Source organism: Mycteria americana, chromosome 4 (assembly GCF_035582795.1).
Source record: "Mycteria americana isolate JAX WOST 10 ecotype Jacksonville Zoo and Gardens chromosome 4, USCA_MyAme_1.0, whole genome shotgun sequence".
NCBI classification, from domain to species: Eukaryota; Metazoa; Chordata; class Aves; order Ciconiiformes; family Ciconiidae; genus Mycteria; species Mycteria americana.
This window is the reverse complement of record NC_134368.1, coordinates 11,712,614-11,733,591: the sequence shown is the minus strand read 5'-3', so window position 1 is coordinate 11,733,591 and position 20,978 is coordinate 11,712,614. Positions and strand designations below refer to the sequence as shown.

The 20,978-nt window shown below is 38.1% G+C and overlaps 1 protein-coding gene across 1 annotated transcript in view; it reads right to left on the bottom strand.

Moving 5' to 3' along the window:
• DOK7 (docking protein 7) overlaps positions 1–20,978 on the bottom strand; it is a 68,778-nt gene that overhangs the window by 12,614 nt on the left and 35,186 nt on the right. Inside the window, exon 8 of the mRNA XM_075499652.1 lies at positions 2,493–2,535. Within this exon, the coding sequence (XP_075355767.1) occupies positions 2,493–2,535 (43 nt within the window). The remainder of the gene's footprint in view (positions 1–2,492; positions 2,536–20,978) is intronic.

The following is a 20,978-nucleotide window of genomic DNA, read 5'->3' as shown; positions in this document are numbered from 1 at the left end:
ATCTTTATGAAGTTATTTATAACAAAGGCAACCAAATTATTTAAACCAGGATTAAATTATTCACCTCAGCTTGGTTTTTTCCACCTAGTAATACAATTCAGAATTGTTGCCACTTTTATGAACAGTCTTCAGCTTGCCTTTAGGATTAGACACATTTCTCTGAAGTTGCTGAGTCTATTGCTCAGCATATATAACTAATAGTAGAAAGAGAATATCATCACCCACATTCACTACCAATAAACTGAAAAACATTTAAACAATTGATCCTGACACTAACTCCATTTCTTGCTACAGAACTGACGCATTCAAGAGCAAAAATATTGTACAGAATGTGTGGGCACCTGTAGCACGGGAAGAAGTGGGTTTGCATTCCTACAGTGTATTTGAATGAAAATACAATACAATCCTTTCTGTGATAAAAAAGAAATGTGTTTATGACTAAGTCGACTGGTACACTAGCAAACATTATAACTGTGTATTGGATCATTGTACAATCATTCATGCTCGTAGGGGTATCTTGCCATGTACATGTGCAAGACAGGTTTTGAAAGTAGTTACCTCAAATTAGTGTGCCCTTATGTTATCCTCAACAATGGATGAAAAAATCATAATAAAGAAACATAGAAAGGTTCTGCTGCTGTTCCTTTAGTCCAACAGAGCGGTTTGAATGACTGCTCAGCACCCAGGGACCTTCAGTTAATGGCTTGGATTAAAGATGGTGGAAGCAAAACATTCAAAGGCTACAGTACTATTTTGAAAGCTTTGCAACGCCAAGTTCAATTATACTTGAAATGTTAACATATATAAAAGACAATACTTTAAAATGAAATATCTGAGGATAATAAAAATGTGATGAGACAGAGAAAACATGGGTTTCTTTTGTATTAGTATTGAATAATATCTGTATTATGGAAGAATAAAGTTCTACAGGTATATAATGAGAGCATTTGAGAGATGAAACCCCACAATGATAGCTAAAACTTCAGTCACTGCTTTTAGATGCTGCATTTGCCTAAAGCATTTATACTCATTCCAACAAGTATTCAATTCTTTTCTTAAACAGTGTACTAGACATGAAAACCCACCCACTCCAATTTCTTCAGTCTTGTATCTTCCCTTGCCATTGATCTAAAAATCTGTCCTGTATTTCTACACTTCCAATTTGCTTAATGATAGGTTTTATCAAAACAGCTAACTCCTTCATCTGCATGAATAGTCTCAGATTAAGTTTTTGTCAGATATTGTTTGCATCCACAATTAATTTGCCACTGACATTAATACAGAAATAATATTGTGCCCACCACACACAGCTATAGACCCAAGTTCCCCTGTATTTACACGCACTTTAATCATAAGTGCTTTAATCATAAGCACTTTAATCATAAGAAGGAAAGATAAAATTAGAGTTAATGATCCAATTTGTGCTTCTATTTACACATCTATAAATCAAGAGAAATTCCACTGACTCGAGTGGAATAACTAGGAACAAGATCTGTTAAATGCTTCTGGATTTTCTCCTGCCGAGACAGACAAAGGAATAGAGTTACTTATGACCTTCTCCAGAGACACCTCCTGATCCTAGGTACCTTACTGGATTTGTTCACACAAGTATCAATCAGCTATACTTCTTTAAGTGTTTGCCAAGGTTTTTAAAAGTAAGAAAGAAACCCAAGCACAAAAAGCTGTTCTGTGTCTACTGGAAGCAGGCAACCTGATAATTTAATTGATCTACTGAATTATCAGGTAAACAGTTTAAAGAATATAAAGATGTTTGGGATACTAAACAACTTTGCACAGGTCTCTCAAAGTACATAAAACCAAAGGCTTACGAAACATTATCTTTGAAGTAAAATGATGATACAAAAGATGCCAGACCAGTTTGGCTACATCAAACAGAGAACTCCAGATGACCAACACATTCTACTGATAGGCAGATTTACAATGCAAAGATAGTCAGTGTGTTATCTTTGCCTAAATAACCTTTCCAGGCCAGATACTCAGCTTCCTCCCTTTACTGATTTTGTCGGTCAGTCAGTAGTTCCACTGACATGAGAGAAGCATCTCCGTGTTGCCTCTGGTAAGGAAGCATTCCTGTGTTTTTGTGTTATTTAGAAAACTGGGTATACAACTGAACTTATAAATCAAGTTTCACCTTGGTGTTAATATAGCCTAAAAAGAAAACTTTCCTGACGTTCTTCGAGTATGTAAGTAGAAAAAGCACTAAAAACTTTATATGGAAACTGACAACTTTGCACCTCTTTAGATTACAAAAGGAAGGGAAAAACAAATATATTAAACTTTGCAACCAAAGATACTACAGATTACAACATATTTCATAATTGTCAGTCATGAGTTGCAGCAGCAAAACCACCCACAAACAGGGTATCTCTCAATATAGTCTTTAGTTCTGCTTCCATAAATGTTTTTCTCTCATCACAATTTGGGACTTAAGCATTATTCTTTAACAAAGCAAATAACTAAATGGCTCCTACCTGGTATAGCTGGTAAGACTCCAGACTGTAATATTGCTGTTCCCTAAAGAAAACAGAAAATTTTAGAATGAAAAATCTTTACAAGAAATAGAAACTTTACAAAATATAGGCAGAATGGCAGAGAAATCACTTCACCATCACAAAAGCTTAACACATGGTTTTAAAATCCAGAACAGACACAAAGGTGTTCAGACCTAAAGGTGTTCCGAACATGCATAAGTTGCAAAACCTTTCTGTACCTTAGTAAAGGCTAACTAACTTGACTTGGGGTGCTTTGCAACAACTGTAGCAGGCATGGTGAAGCTTAGCCCTATTGAATCAGTCTTGAATTAAACAGCAAAAAGCAAGAAAATTTGATATTCAGAGGCAGATGAGACCAAGTTGGAGTAACATATGTAACTTAAGGCCATGCCTATATTTGCTTAAAATGGTAGGTGCTGCAAACACATCGAAGCCTGGTGTGCTCCTGACTCAGCTCCGTAAAACCAACATATTTTATCCGTGAATTCAGACTGCCTACAAATCCCACCTGTGACATCAGAATCCTTCTAGAAAAGCTTTGTGCCATTTCAGATGCTTCACATTGCCCATACCATGGTGGTACAAGGACAGGTAGGGCACATCGAAGCAGTCAGGCACAGAGTACCAGTGCCCATTCACACATAAGAGTAAGCGTGTTCCAAAACATGTTTGCAGGCCAGGTTTCTCCCCAGCTATACTATCTATGTCATTCAAAGCTGATCTGGAGGACGCCCTGGCACTTCCATCTCCAGATGGTATCAAGCCTGCTCCTGCACTGCAACACCAAGGTAGGCTGGGAAGTCAGTCTGGTCTGTGCTACTGACCACCACTCTGCCAAAGAGATCTCTCTTATTTCTGTGACCTTGGCAAGAACAAGAATTCATCATCACGATCCATTCTTTTTGATAAATAAATGTGTCTGCTGGACTTTGAAGTGGAAAAACACTATATACCTATTAGACCTGAGCAATAACACTGCTCAATTCCAAAGGAATAAAATTCCATTTTATATAACACCTGACAGTAATTTTCTTCACCTAAATACACATCCTTGTGACCTCTGATAATTCTCTGCTTCCCATGCTTTCTTATAAAGTGGTGGCTTTTCAGACACTCTCAGGACTTTACATATACTTTACATATATCTTCCCCCTATACAGGCACTGTGTTGACTTCTCAAAATTTCTCAACAGAAAACAAAATAGAATATTTACTTATTATGCATGTAGAAATTCAAGTCATACTAATTCCTGAACAACATTTACTTAAGACAAACATATTAAGACATAAATCTCATTACATGTGACCATCAAGAAAAACTGTCAGAGCTATCAACTAGATCCAACTTCAGTTAAAGTAGGTGGAAAGGCTTTTTTTTGGTTTTGATGGACCTTGCAATGAACCAGAAAAAGATTAGAAAAGATTACACTGATTCTGCTTCAGAAAATATACATTAAAAGAGCTTAACTGGAACAACTAGGGTAGGGGGTGGTGTAAGGTTTTTTTTAAAATACAGTTTTGAAATCTGCAACACAGAACAACTTTCAACAGTGGAATAACACATGACATACAGGATGTTTCTGCCCGATCCTATTGCGAGCATGGAATCTATAGCTTCAGTATTTACTTGAGCTTTTATGCTAGCTGAATATTTTAATATACGAGACACTGAATTTGAGCAACTGTTTAGAGTAAAAGTAGAAGGAAGGGGGAGGAAATCAGAAACATGGCAAAGATTTCATTTCTGAAACAGAAAAAACATCCCACAGCATTTCAGAAAAAGATCATTCTATTAATTTAACCATAGTGGATGTTATTTTTTTCTATAGTTACTGTGTGCCCCCACAGAGGGTACTGCTTTCTTTTGGGGAATATGCAGAAGTATCTGCACAGATAAAGGACAGAGGACATTGGAGTCCATTATGAGCAATATTCTGTATATTTAGGTAAAAATATTTTTCCATTACAATAGAATTTCTATTATTTTTTTGTTGCTATTATTTACAGCAGACTTGAAAAATGCTTTTTTCCTGCCCCCAGTAACTTATTAGGGGTTTACTAATACAGAATATAAAAAAATAATTTCCCTGACTTTGGTTATGGCTGTGGATGTAAAGCAGATTAAGCTGCCTCTGAAGGTAGCATCTACTAGCTTACTTAATGGACTAGAAAGTGGCAGACTGCAGTGCTGAAATGCATAAAAATCAAATCTTGCTAACGAGAAAGGATCTCACAACTTTCTGGCAACTTTCTTGCTTTTAAAAACAGCAAATTAGATTAGATTATACTTGACAAAGAAAGATGCAAAAAGGCAAACAGGAGTTAGATGTTTGAAATTACATCAGATGTGGGACACTAATAAAATATCATTAAAATTACAGTGACTAGATGAAAGACAACAAATAACTAAAAGAATCAGAGGTAATTAGATTAAAAAATGAGTCTGAGGTAATAACAGAAATAAAACCACTCTTCTGTTATCAAGTGATTTTTCCAGACTATAAGGTTGTAGTCTTCATTTCCATTTCAATATATCTTATTCTATTATTTCTGCAAGTCTGAGGCCTCCTGCTGCAATCCTTTGTAAGAGACTTCACTAACTTACAGTGGCTACCGCCAAGGCAACTCAGTAGAAAGAACGGTATCAGAGACTTAAAAGCTATCTTTTTTAATTCTACAAAACCCAGACAAAACATGCTTTTGTCTGTAGGAGAAACTTTTAAAATTATTATGGCATAACGTACAAATGTAAATGCATGGTTTTCAAATGCAAACTATAATAATACATATCTCAACCTACCATACGATGACACTGAAGAAGAAAAGGGGTAAGTGACCTCACTCAAATAATATGCTTTTGTTATGCCTGCTATAATATTCAGACAATAACTAACAAAGCGAGTATCTAAATCCCGCATATCTGATAATATTGCTCATAAATATAAGTTAAGTATCTTTCTAATGTAGATTCTTTTAACTGTGACCCAAGAGCTGAGTGCTGAAGTATGTGATGCATGGTTGTCAGTTCAAACAACCTCACCACTACAACACCCACAGTAAACGGATATGTACCACTTGTATATCACACATCATGAACTACATGTCCAGGGCTATTTTAACTCTGGAAGTGATCTGGCTGCTGTCAGATGACATGCATTTTTGATGTTCTGCTTCCAAATATCTTGGGTAGGGTTCAATGATAGATGTTAGGAGAACCCACTAGTCTGATGTGCTGGATCATTATTCATAGATTAGCTCTGTTGCCCTAAACAGCTAAACAGAACCTAAGCCTTGGCATTTATTTCTGTGTGTGCAAATAACCATCATAGTACATAATCCTTTTTACAATCAAAATGGGATTATTCCCCCCTGCCCAGGTATATTTGGTATATCTTTATCTTTCCCCTGTTTTTTTTTTATTTCATTTGATTTCATTCAAAGTTTCATTGACTTTAAATTTCATTAAATATATGATTTATTAGATCAGTTCTCGTTTTAAAAAAATTACCAGACACAAATACTGTGCCATATAAAGGGCAGTATGCCTACCTTTCCTCTATATACTCAGATCACTTTCCATGGACTACATACCCAATCCTGCTCCGCTGCTGCTAACGGGAGTTTTAGTCTTTGGACATGAGATCAGCCCCAAAGTCCAGATTGTCCAGTATAAGCTCCAAAGCAAGGAGCAAAGATTACTGTACTGTGCAATTTCCTATTGTTGGAAGAATTTTGCCAGATTTATAGTGACAAGAAGCATCACAACTGCTTTGTAGTCTCATCTCTGTGGTGTAAAAAAGGAGCCAGGATCTTACGAGTCAGATGGACAGAAAAAAATGAAGGAAAATATTGTCTTAAGACTAATCCCTCCCATTACTAGCTCTAAGGGTAGGAACTGATAGATAGCTGTTCCATATAAAACATGTATTTTCAAGGAACCAAAACATTTTTGTTTCATATTTTTCCTCCTAAAAAGGAGGAAACCACACTTCCAAGAAAAAGTAGATCAGCTTCTGTAGATTGTAATGCTGAGCTGGGCTCCATCATCACTGGCAAGAGGGATGAAATGCCATTTGCCTGATAACTGTCAACATTTCAGACACACCTCATCAGTCACAGCTTATGTCATTCCCTTTGTGTATCTTTAGAAATAAAGCTTTTCTTTCAGCTCATCTAAGTTTGGCAGCTTTTTATAGCTCCATTATTCTGACTTAGTAAGAATTAGAGTTTTCAGTACAGGAAAGACATGGACCTGTTGGAGCGGGTCCAGAGGACGGCCACAAAAACGATCAGAGGGATGGAGCACCTCTCCTATGAGGAAAGGCTGAGAGAGTTGGGGTTGTTCAGCCTGGAGAAGAGAGGGTTCTGGCTCTGGGAAGACCTTATTGCAGCCTTTCAATACTTAAAAGACGCTTATAAGAAAGATGGGGACAGACTTTTTACAAGGGCATGTAGTGACAGGACAAGGAGCAATGGTTTTAAACTAAAGGAAGGTAGATTCAGACTAGATATAAGGAAGACATTTTTTATGATGAGGGTGGTGAGGCACTGGAACAGGTTGCCCAGAGAGGTGGTAGATGCCGCATGCCTGGAAACATTCAAGGTCAGGCTGGACGGGGCTCTGAGCGACCTGATCTAGTTGAAGATGTCCCTGCCCATTGCAGGGGGGTTGGACTAGATGACCTTTAAAGGTCCCTTCCAACCCAAAGTATTCTATGATTTTATGATTTTTAGGTGTCATTTGCTTTAGTCTAAACATACATATGAAGTTTTGCCCCAGTCTGGGTCCTCAGACTGGAAGAAGAAAGGCTCAACATAAATGAGAGGCTCACAGATTCTTCTTGTTATGAAAGAGGAATTCATACTCAACAGTACTAGAAGCAACTGTTTGCACTGTGAGACTTTTATTCAGCAATACCAAAAATGCACACATAAACAGAGAGGGTGGATTGCAACATTGGTCTGCTTAATTTTCATGGAGAATATGATCTAGATTTTTTCTCCTCTCCCTTCCTTTATGTTAAATCTATTGTGCAGCATCAAGACCATGCAAAACATCCAGTTTTTCAAGAGAAAACCATCAAGATCGTGACTCAAAATCCAGAGGATGGTCCCTGAAAAGCAGAAACTGTAAAGCAGACTTCTCTAACAATAAACAAACCCTCTCATGCCTGCTGTATATAGCTGGTGGCCCTTCATCACGATCCCTCTGACTGCTTCACATAGTTTGTATGTAGAGGGAGGCAGCAGATTACAGTTACATTATACAGTTTATGACAATAGTATCTTGAACTATCAGCAACTTCACAAAGGAGCAAAGGACACAATGAGAAATTCTGAATGAAGATTTTGAAATTAGCATCACAAAAATAGAAAAGTGTCAATTGTTTTTGAAAAAGGAAAAGTCTTGAACATGTCCAAAGTTCTGCAAAGCCCAGATATTTCAGCAAAAAGAAACCAGTCCCTAATGAAACTGACAGTTAAGGTACTTTCCTCATGAGGATTAAAAGACTATAACTTATTCTTGGAGCAAATCACCAGAAAACTTTAAAGCTGGAATGCTCAGGCTGCCACAGGAAAAAAAGGTTCCCAGGAAAGGTCAACAAATACAGACACATGGAGCAACCTTTGAAGGTCATCTGCTTTGATGGGCTGTTTCACAATGCCCAGCAGTTGATCAGGTTCTGAACAAAAGATACAAAATTACTAAACTCTAGGAGCCGTGGTAACAACTCCAAATGAAACAGAAACTCCTGTCCATGGCATGCTTCAGGTGCAGGGCTCCAATTTCAGCCACAGACTTCTGATTACTCAGCTTCATCTGTCGCAAGCCAACTGTCTGCTTACAGAAAGATTGCTGAAGTCAGTTCAGAAACATCTCAGTTTGCTCAGCCAAGCCCAAACATCAGCTATTTTCTGAAGCACGAAGCTGGCGATTTCAGTGGCACTGGCAAGCCGTGCTCTGTGTCACATCAAAATACGCCTCCTAAAACCTGTGGGATAATCACAGCCCAACTCATCTACAAGTTATAGGTGTTGTTTAAACAGCAAGAGATGAGAAAGAATGAAAAGTATTGTTTCATTCTAGTCCAGATTTGTGTACCCATCTTCTCTCTCTCCTCTTTTTACAGAGGAACTCTTCAGTTGTGATTTTGATATGCTTCTGTTGAGAGGGGCCTTCTGCTGCTTGCTGTGGGCTTCCCAGCTGCCCGCAGCCACGAGCCGTTTGTCACCCAATCCAGAATATGACCATTGGCATCAGAATACGACCATTAGCTCCAAAAATGACACACCTTCTCTTTAGCGTACTCTGAAACTGTCCGCTCAAGGAAGGGAAAGAAAAGCTGGGCTGAGTCCTCTTCCACGGCTGCCACAAAAGCCAGTACCTGGATCCAGCTGCCCAGCCTCCACCCTGAGATAAAAGCCATCTCCAGCTGCCAGCTAGCAGCAACAGCCCTGAAATTCAGATGTAGAAGTCTCGGTTGCAATGCTGAAGGGTCAAATTTCAAGCTCTGCTACTGATAATATATGGGCATGGGGAAGCTGACACAGCAAGAAGGAACATGATTTGCTCGTCTTTTGCTTTTCAAAAACAGACCGAGAATTTCTACATACCGAAAAGCCACACTAGGGGTGTGATGAACAACTGGGCTGTAATGCAATTACATGGTCACATATCATTTTTTCCACAGGACATCTGCCTCATTCACGGCACAAGAGGGACACGTGTGGGTAAAATCAAGATGGCATGAGCAACTGTAAATCTGTCAATTCCTTAACAGTGAGGGGTTTAACTTTTCAACCTAAATAACATCCTTTTAACATCACACACATATCTCATTATGTACAAAAGTATTCAGACAGAATTCTAGAGGAAACAGCTATGCAATTCCATCCAATTCATATAACTGGTGTAAACACATCAGTGAAGTTTGTGTCTGTTTCGAGGCACTACTACAAGTCAACCTTGCACACTTCTAGGCTAGACAAAAAACAAAGTCAAGAGCACGTACAGCTGCCCCAAGGCAATAACACTCACCCCAAGTACATCGCAAAGTCTGAAGGCACGCAACACCAAACCATCATAAACTGTACTAACACCAATATCAGCTAGACAGCTTATGGTTACAGAGAAATGCCCAAAACCACAACAACTTAAGAAATATAAATAAAATAAAGACACTCTGCCACCTCGCTCAAATGCAGAGCTTGGTTTTGTCTTACAATTTTTTGAACTAATTTCATAAGGTTTGAGTTTCTCATGGTTCTTCAAAAAAAATTGGTATGATGGTTCCAGATCAAACAAAATTACTAAATACTTTTGTGAATTTGAGAGTCTGTCCTCCTTCACCACAGGTAAAAATCAGAAGCACTGGTTTCTATACAGGTAGAAGCACTTCATTATTTCATGGAGGTTTTGTAAGGACAGATACAGTAACAAGCTGCAGAGAGAGATACTGCAGTAGCAAACCCTCTAAGTACATCTATATAAGCAACTCAAATGAAAAGGTGGACACTAATGGTTATGAATATTACCGAACAGATGAACTCATCTAAGCTTCCTGACAGACCTCACAGCACAAAGACATTGAATATGATCAGATCATTTTTCACTCCCAGTTCATGATACAGAAGGACTTTCATAGCAGGAGCCATGACTGGGCTGAAGAATTCAGCCAGCCAGAAGAAACAGCTAAGCCAGACATAGCAAATTGTCTCTGAGACCAATTTTAATTCAATGTATTTGATAAACGTGGCCAGAATTGGTGCAGAAATTAGAAGACAGGAACTAAAAACAATTCTTCACAAAAAATAAAAACACCACATGCAAATGTCATAGGGTACAGTCATCAAACACGACAACTGGGGCATAGCATCTACTGATTTCAGAGCACAGAACCCTGAACAAATACACCTGTGAATTGATGCTAGATACATAATAAAATGTATTAACATCAGCCTTCACTGCCTATCTTTCACTAGATGTATCTCATAACAATCATTCTGCCATTCAGGACATGAAAGACTCCTTACACAATTGCCATTAAAATAAGCCATCAAATATACTCAGCTCAGAAATGATAACTTCTTTTTCTCCAACTGTGAGGTTCCTCTTCAGAAATATTCAGGTCTAAGATCCAAGGCAGATACCCCTGATATAGTCTGAAGTTCAGCATATCATATATTCTTAGGGCCAAAATAAAGAGGGACAATTCCTCCAGGTAATAGGAATCAGCTACATTGTTCCCTCTAACTCCTCAGTTGAGCTGTCATGATTTACAGTAGCAGAAGATCTGTTCTGGAATTTTATGAGAAGAAATGATTTTTAATTTAAGCGTAAGACACCCAGCAGGTTTTCTAATTCAAGATAGTGTTGTCAACTTTTTAGAGATATTTTCATAGCAACATTACATTCCCTTTTCCCCCTTTCAGAGCCTTGTTCAGCTAGGCTCCTGTTAGTTAAACCACCTCTCCTAAAGTACATACAGAAATTCCAGCCGTAATGCTTAAGCAAAAGAGTTCAAACACAAATTTGTCCTGACCGTTGAAGGTTCAGCATTGCTTTAACCATTCACATTTTCACAGGTGAACATGAGTGCTGTTATTCAGCATGCGGCTGAATAATAGTGTATACAGTAGCTTTAGCCATGCAAAAAAGTCAGGATGTGTTTCTCTTTTAGAAGTGGTAAAGCCTTTATGAATAGATAGATGTTTATGATCAATACAAATGAACATTAATTATAATAGGTTATATATTCGTGTTCTTATAGAAAGACAGTAGAATTGCAGGCATCTGTGCCTACAGCTGTATTTTAACATGAAAAGAAGATTATTTTAAACAGAATTCAGTTCTGATAACTAGGGGGAAAATATCTTTCCTGTTCACACCAAAAAAAAATTTTTCTTTTTTTTCTTTTTTTTTTTTTTAATAGAGAGTGGCACTTCTAAAGTCCTATCAAGTGCAACAAAGTAATGTACACAAAGTCAAAGAGGCTTCAATTCCATGTATTCTGGTTTATATTCCATATATTCCAATTTCCAACAGGGGGTAGCATTACACTACTGCAAGAACATTTGATATTTAAAATACACTCAGTTTCCCCACATTTGCTAGTCTGAGCTTCCTGGTACAATAGCTCTGTTAATTTCCACATTCTGCACCAAGTGAATACCACTCAAGGCAGAGACTCCAGCAAAACTACTGTACCGCTGAAAACAAGGCTCAGACGGGGCCCAAACAGGTATGTATAACAGCAGACTTGACCCTGCTGTGCAGATAATAAGCAGTGTGGTGTTCTCATCTCATTCGTCTTGCTCGGCGCGTAAAAGAAATAGGAAAGGCGAGGTGCACATAGGCTGGGTGCAACACCTCATGTGATTCATTTCTTTTGTATTTTAAAGTTCACAAGACTAACTGTGCTACCACCGAGCATCTCAGTACTGCAGAAGTACCTGTGAAATTAGGAGGGCTTGACAAAGGGGAAGTGTTGTTCTACGTTTTCTTAGAATAGCACATACCAGCAGAAACAACAGACTTCTGCTGCAGTAGGAGCGTTAGCCCATTTCAAGATTTTAAAAGTCAATACAAAAGGACTGTTGAGCAGGAAGCTTGGAGAGACTGAACATAAATAAAAAGGACCATCATTAACATATACACATATGCACTCATGTACTTACAAAGGGATTCAGATATCCTTGCTCTCTTGACTAGCAAAGGAGTGATTTATGGTAAATTTACACCAGAACAGACATGTAAGACAAAAGGTCCAATAAACCATTCATTTCTTGACACTGAGACATTCCTTCTCTGATGAGGAAAGGGGATGAGCTTCAACCAACACACTTAAGAGATATTATACATTTTTCAATGAAAACTAGCTCTTTCGCCACTGTACTGAGAAGTATCCTAAATTATCACAACTATTCTTGTAAAAAAGTTTCTGATTAATAGAAAATTAATTCCACCAATTATGCAAAATTGCATAAAGTATCCCTTTTACTCAAGTTTTCTGCTTGCAACAAGACTTAAAATCCAAGCCATCTCTTCATGAAGAAAAGGGATTTTTTTCTGCAAATAAAGAATTTAACTACAACTCTACAGCTACAGTGACAAACAGTAAACAGAGAAGGGCTCGAATGTGAAAATATTTCAAAAGCTAGCAAAGTGAAATCTCAGATGTTAGAGACAAATTAAACCTACCTCTACAAATTCTTAGAGATGAAGAAAGTTTATGTTAAGCTGTAATTACCATTTTGAATGTTCACCTAGGGACTGCCCTAAGAAAAGTCTGTTCCTTCTTCTACTTCCCCCAAAGAGTTGTTTGAGAGCTTAGCTTGTGCTTGCACTGAAAATACACTTGGGCCTGTTTTGTAGCCGATGGAGCTATGCCAATTTACATTAGACTAGTTATTTGATTCCTTCCTTCCAGCCCATTCCTCATAAAGGCCTGAAGAAAAGAATCCTTGTTATAACCAGTGCATCCTGCTCCACACAGAGAGAGAACTAGAGTGGGCTTAATTATGAGCCTATGAAGAATAAAAATGAAAGCCTTGCAATATCATATTCACATTCATTTTCCTTCTTTTTCAACCTCACATTTACAGCTAAAGTTAGCCAACTTCTCCCAGAAAAAAATTATTAACGAGATAATCAATGATCATCATTAGAAAGAAATGGATGGAACTAGAAGGACAAATAAGGGAGAGAGAGCTCAAAATAGTAAGATAAGTGTTTTCCTTTGTCCCCAACCCATCACTGAAATTATGGTTTGTCAAAGGTAATGAAACTATAATTAAGCTGCACGGCTTCAAAGGATACAGATACTTAACTATGCATGGGGGCTGCTTACAGGCTTCTCCTATATTGGAGAACACTGCTATAAATTATTAGGTATAATTATTTCTGTAGTTTTCCAAAGCTTTCTATAGCCGTTATCTCCATAGCACGTGTGTTCTGCTTGACTTTGTGTCTCAAGGAATGAGATGAATTGGCAAACTTCATCTGGAAATGTTTTCCTAGTGCTACAGAGGATTCAAGTATACAGTTACTAGCCCTGATATAGCCCACTTAACACTTCTCTGTCCTTGTAATAAACCAGATCTGGAAAAGGTTTATATTTCCTTAATATTTTCCGGGCTCAAATTTCTTGTACATTCAAAATTGCTTCCAATCAGCATTGAATTAGCAGAGGATTCCACAGAATCCAGACTACTGCAGAGGATGTGGCTGGGGGAGAGGGAATACAGCCAGAGCTCATGTCCCACTGATTCCCAGCTGTTGAAACAGTCATTTCAGTTGACTGACAGCTGGCTGCTGCAGTTTATACTGCGAATAGCCCAATATCCTCATGTGACAGGACTTAGGAGCACAAAGTCAATTTTAAAGCCCCTTTTCCATCTAGTCTTTGGACTTGTGTGGGATTGAACTGCTTCACAGAAAGTCTCAAGGACTGCTTTCTTTCATCTACCCTGCTTTAGGAAAGGAAACATGGAAATACAGAAAAGATAATGCCAAGGAAGACATACAAACAGAGCTTGTATGCAGTAAAGGCACTTTACTGCAGCCTAGAATCTGTATGTAAGACTCTGGTATTCACTCACCCCATCCTGGCTGTCCTTTATCACATCGATCCCATTAACAGTCACTTGTTTTGATCTTAACAGCCCCATCCTGCCCGAGAAAGCTCAGTCTAACTTTTACACACATACAAAAAGTACATGTTACAGACATACTGAAGCATCAAACTTCACTGGAGCTGTAGCAGAGGGGGTGGAAAAGCAACAGTAGCTCCACATAACATTTTTCCCCACACATCTGTCCTACACCCATGGGTTGAATTACTCCCTGAAGCAAGTTAGAGTTTCTCAAGGGACCCTTCAACAGTTAGTACGTTACGACGCTAGCAAGGATGGCCAGAATGCAGGGAGGTCCCTCTCTCCACAATTTAGGAATGGAACAGAAAAGGCTGTATGGTTTTACAAGGCTAGTAAAAAGTGGGGTAAAGAGCATTTTTTACACCGTAAAAAAGATTTGCTCAGTTGCTAGGCACAGTAACTTTAACGTTTCATTATGATACTGTGGCTCTGACCCAGAGGTCCTACACTTTGAGCTGAGTTTAGCCAGCACCAAAGAAACACAACAGTAAGTATCCACTTACTTAAGATGGGGCAATTGACTAGCTGAAATACTTAACTGCAGATCTTCAGACAGCTTGAACTGCTCCAGAAGTTCCCTGTGGCTTTCACACCTCTTACTGGGGAAGAGCTCAGAGTTTTACCTAATCTCTATTCAGGCAAAATGGCTTTTGACCTCAAAAAAAAAAAAAAAAAAAATCATTGCATCAAAAAAATTTGCAAAATTAGATTTGATGCAATATGCCTCTCCATAAGAATTTAAGAAGAGAATATATGAAGAAAACATAATACAATTATGTTTTTCTTTTATTCCTCTGGTGTTACAACTTGGCTTAAATTTTGGCCATATCTTGATATCTTTGTCCTTTCTAAATGCTAAAAAATTTCTCAACCCTCCCGCTAATCCCATGCTTAGAAAGAACTGATTTTCAACTGCCATGTCCTCAGTTGTAGACTTTCTGAATCCACTGTAAGGTGGAGTGTAACCATTTCTGCATTAATAACTTTCCAGTAACTCTTTCCAGTAACTCTGAAGATCTTGAAAGACACCATTCTTCAAGCTCAATTTCACACAAAAAAAAAATCTGTTGAAATAATGTATTCAGTGCCACTGCTCTGTGGTCTTTCATTAAACAGAAAATGGCTTTGAACTGTTTGTTGAAATTATAAAAATTAGTGACAGACTTCCCAGCATTTAAAAAAAATAATCGTAGAGCAGCTGCTCCATCCTGGCAGGTTGATTTTTTTCTTTAGTAACTCTTATTAACAAGTTCCTTTTCTGTCCACAGTTCACTTGAAAGGCAAACAACTTTCTCTCTCTCACACTGCAGCCTGGAAAACATCACATTTAGTATAATCTTTATCACTTGGACAGAATTGTTCATATCCAAAGTACTGTAGAAACACCATCCCATCAATCCTGACAATAGCCTTGGGAAGTAAACATTATCCAGTCACAGATATTATACAACTAGGTAGACTGAGGTAAGCTGCTCACAGCCACAATAATAAAACATAACACAAAATTCCTAGATCAGTGCAAATCTTGAGCTTCTTACCTCTCGTGCACTCCCTGGGATTCCCCTTTGATTTAAAGTGAGACACTGTCCAAAACACTGTCATCTGCACTTTGCCATCACAAATTCCTGCCAGGAGTCTGCATTAGACAACTAGCTTTATAGCACAGCATGCGGGTTTGTAAAATGCATCCAACACCAAGCCAGGCGGGGCAAGAACACCAAAGTTTAGTATGGATTTCTTTTGTATTTCCTGAGGTCCAGAGCAAGCAACCCCACTCTTCTAGTCTCTGCTATGTGGACTTTCGCAGAAAATTGCCTTTCTTTTGTTCTCTAGACATGTTCCCTAGCATTTCAGCAGAAGCATTCATAATTATGCATAATAAAGCAATACATAAAATTGCAAGGCAACTTTAAAACAGTCCATCCTGAAGACTGTTCGGCAGGCTTTTCTATACCACAATGGCTTTCCCACATTTTCTAACCCTCCTGCCTATGGGAAGTATTCATTCTGTTCTGAACGTGTAAATATTCTTCAGTGATTCATTCCTCAAATTGATTTCAGTGTATTTTTTTGTGGAGCAGGTAATAAACAATTTTCTCTTCAGTGGATTTGTTGCCACACCTGCCATTTTCTTGCTAACAAATGCCAAAATCCCATTACCCGTATGAAGAAGTTGTTACCATATTATTAAATTTTACTAAGCCAATATTAGAAAAACTTATTTGCTCTTTATGAACCAAGTAATACAACTTGATATAGGGTTGCACAGGTATATTAGAAACAGTAAGAATTTGCCTGTGTCACAACCTCTACATGACTGGCATCTCAAAGATCTAATCTGATTACAAGTCCATATGGGATATTATCAACCACACTGACAGTATTTCCATAGATATCTTGAAGTAATGAGTATATTGGGCATCTTGAATTACCAAAACTAATTCCACTCACGTGTCTTGTCATGGGTTGTGGACAAATTTAAGCACAGTTTGTGTAATTTTGTTGGAACACATTTCATCTTTCTAATTTGCATACTTCCAATTTTAAGTGGCTCTGTCAAAAAGGGTTGGTAGGAAAGGTTGTACCCCTACTGAGCATCTATTTTCAATCCTCTCATCTACTCACAGTGAGCTGCTGTCAACCCTCCAGACATGTCATCCAAATGATTGCTATCCTACTGACACTTGCCAATTCCTTCTGAGCCACGCAATTACTTTGATATCAGTGACTGTTAATCAAAACAGAATATTTTGTGTACAGCCTTCTTTAATCCATGATCTTAAAAATATAATGTTGGTAGACATTACAAACATTTTGCAGAAATGCAAGTCAAGGAATGGAGGGGGGTTTTTAAGTAACTTTGTTTATGATCTTGCAGAAGGAGAGGAACCACATGGGAATCAAACGTAGCAATCTCAATGCAGGGCTGCCACTGGAGTTATTTTCTTCCCTCTGAGTTCAGCTCAATGTAATCCATGTTTTCATAATCTCTTTTTGTGGTTTCTTCTTCTGCAGGTGAATTCTACTTTCTCCCTTTTAGAAAATGAAGGTAGAAAGTGTCTGCTAACACTTCGTAGGATTCTGTAGAATTTTTCCAGAAAGAAATTAATTTCTATTTAGAAAAAAAGAAGACAGAAAAAAACCCCTTCCTTTTTCCATTGGCCATGTTCCAAGCAATCTGATGAGTCTCTTTACAACTGGATCAAAACCAAAAACCCCACAAACCCTACATTCCAAAGGGAGTAATTTTTTTCCAGTTTTTATTGTCAGATTCCTCCTTTTTCAAAACATTTCTTTCTCTCTCTTCAGAAAAGCTATTGCTCCCAACAGAGGAAGAAGTAGCCATCAGTTGTAGTAATAATAAAAGCTGTTATCCAGCTTGATTGTATTTAGGGGAGGAAGTAGATTTTTCCATTTGTTCATTCTGATGGGTATAGAAGGTCAATACTGTGGTTTATCAATATCTGCACTGGCTCTCTGACAGAAAAGCAATCCAGCAACATTTCTATTTAGTACAGAAGAATTAATTGTGCTGAGCTAGGTTGTCTGCATTCCCTCATGTAGGAAAGTGCTCTCTTCTCTTGACATTATTAATATCATTTCACTTACCAGTGCTTCTGTGGCAGGCACTTTTTTTCCCATTACAGACCATAGGCTATCTGTTCAGCTTAGTGCCTGATCCCAAGAAGTGCCGGGAGCTTAATTCTTATTATTCTGAATCCCGATTTGAACCTTTAGTCTTAGCACAAACACTGTGGGGATTCTTTCACAATAGATGGAGAGTACCTTCAGTATTATTTTTTAGATAAGAGGTAAGGCAGCCTCCTACAGTGCCAAAAGTGAGTCAGATCTGCATAGTTCTGGTGGGGTTGGCATGTCTTGTATTTTACTGTGACGTCTCAAATCCAAAGTCACACCCATTAAGCGACCTCCTCCAAGCAAAGCTTTGGAAGAGCCAGATCACTTATATGAGCCCTTACCAGCAACAGCAAAGTAAAAGGAAGCTGGGCCCCTTCTTGATTATTTGGGAGTGAAGCCTATTGCCAAGAAGCATTATAATATTGTACAAAATAACAGCGGTAAACTGAGAAGGAAAAACAAATCTTCCTTCCCCTGTGAACTGCTGATAAGCAACATCTCAACACAGTGCATAAGCAGATCCAACAGCACCTTAATAAGAGGACGGGAGTTAACACTGTGATAGACTTCGGGTCCTGGCAAAAACTACCAAAAGGAAAACAAACCAAATCAAGCTCTAAGCCTGACACTACACCCACCTCTTTTATGCCCCTTTCCTCTGCCAGTTTCAACTGGAGAACGTGCTTTTGCTCCAATCTTTGATTTGCACAGTGATGTGTGCTTTTGTCAGCACAACCAGCTCCAGAAATGACTGCATTTCATTGCAAAGACAGCAGTGATCATGGATTTCTTCTATTTCAGAAAGATGTTGTGGTGAAATTGGTGTTTTTAAAGACGCCTTTGAATCTGTGAAAAGCCCAAAAAATAACACTACTTTATTGTAAAAATTTCAGAGCCTTTTACAATAACTGTAATGTAAGTAAAATGCCAGATTGCCAAATCATTGTCCAGTGCGGTCACCTCATTCAGTGGTGATACATGTTATGGAAGATGCATCTCACTGCAGGTTAATGCATCACCGTCAGGACTTAAAAAAAAAAAAACACAATTGGAATTAAATCTGAAAAGAAGAGAACAGAAATGCAAGTTTTCTAATTCATGCCAAAAGCTAATAATACCCAGAATCAATGGTCATTAAAGCATAGGAGAGCCTCACAAACACACTGTCGCTCAGGTCAATACTACTGACGACTGACTTCCAGATTCCTCTGGGGTGCAAACTGTTCCTGTTATACTTTTGACAGCATGTGTGTTGCCTAACTGCCCAGAGCTCTGAGACTAGAGCAGAAATGCAAGTAGAAACAATGCTGGAGAAGATGACAAATGTATCCTTCTCAGCTGAGAATTTAGACAGCCTGTAGCTTTTTTGAAGGTGGGAAGAAGCATAAAATGTTACAGCATCACACATCAATAATGTTAAAAAAAAAATCTTTTAAAAGAGATGTAAAAGGTGTGTAATTACGAATAATCATGTTCCTATACTTTCAGAGAAAGCGGGGAAATAAACACACTACAAGATAAACACATAAGGTGTTCAGTCTCATGGGGAAAGAGGTAATGGCTCCAACAGAAAAAAAAATAGCTACATTAAAGTTGTATATAACAATATATTGTGATTTCTTTAGTATCTATTTTAATACTACATTAGAAAAGTACCTGGTTAAAAGCCAAAAAAATGAAAACATTGTCAGTTACATGGATGTGGTGTGGCAATGTAGTCTGCAACTGCTATTTCTCAAATCTCGCTACACAAGTTTACACCTTATAGGCCTTCTCTTCTACCACTTTCAAAAGCAGCATCTACAATGAAAGGAGACACACCAGCTAAATCCAGGGTTAAGGGTTTTGTACAGGATTTGGAAGACCAAGGCTATATTCCCAACCCATTTACAGGCTGTTCATGACCTTGGTTAAATCAGTCCAGGCAAGACCACAAAACAGACCTCAGTGCAAGATGTCTTTAGAGTTCAAGCCCCTTCTCTACCTGAGGACACATCAGCCTTGCTTCTCTCTAGGCTTAGTCTCTCCCTGGTCTACAATGCACAATGGAAACACAGATATTCATAGTAGCTCTGGATCTACCCAGAGACTCTGCACTCACAAAAGGCTGCATGTGGTTAACAAATCCTGCAGGGACATGGTGCTGCATGATTAAATATACTGAGTAAAGTGCCTGCTCAAGGATCACAGTACAGACATGCACATGCCTTCCCTTAAAGTTGTAATGAAAAATAAAGCAGTTTCTACAGAGCAGACTAAAAGAGGTAAATTTCCTATCAGCTAATCAAAGCAACTCCCCACTTAACTCCCCACAGCACAGCATTCCCATATTTCTGCTTACTACAGATACGCTGGGAAATTCAAAGTTTGAGCATAGAGTTACTGTGATAGCAGGAACTATACAAATACCTCACAGAGGATTTGGGTAGACTGGCTCCAAATTTGGGACCAGTGTCTCCAAGGAGGTTTTGGTATTTTTAAATGATCAACTACAGTAGGTGGCTGAATACCAATACAGGATTGATGATAACAGCCACACACAAACTGACACTTTCTTTTCTCCTCTATCATGCAAGTTAACTGCCAAAGCAGTAATCAAGCCTATATTTCCACATACATAAGAACTCCCACTGACATAAATATGAGTTTAGGGTGAGCTAGACATACATAAAAGTCATTCCTACTAATAGGCCCATTTCAAGCTGTCAACAGTGATTTGAGTACAACACTAAGTAGTGTGAAGAGACAGCCATAATCATTCCATATTAATTCAACTTGCTAGAAGATGAAGGTCAGGGGACAAAAAGCAAAGCAAAACTAAAATCAGTACTTGTCAGATGGAAAAGGACAAAACCAGTTGGAAAATAATTTTATTTTTCAGACTTCTAAGAAAATTTACAAACAATGGTGGTGTAAAAAAAAAAAGACACCCTATAAAAAAGGTTGACATCATTTCTCAAACTATAGCATCAAATGAAGTTACAGAGCAGCATACAGTGAAATTCTATTCATCAAATTAGTATTAGCTAAGTGGTTGAAAATGTAATAAGTAAAGTCTAATAATAGATCTCTACAGCTTACTCAGAAATCCCATAACAATCCAACATTCTGAGCTTAAAATATACTTACAATACACAAAGAATTAATCTCTGCAATCATCTATAGCACTGA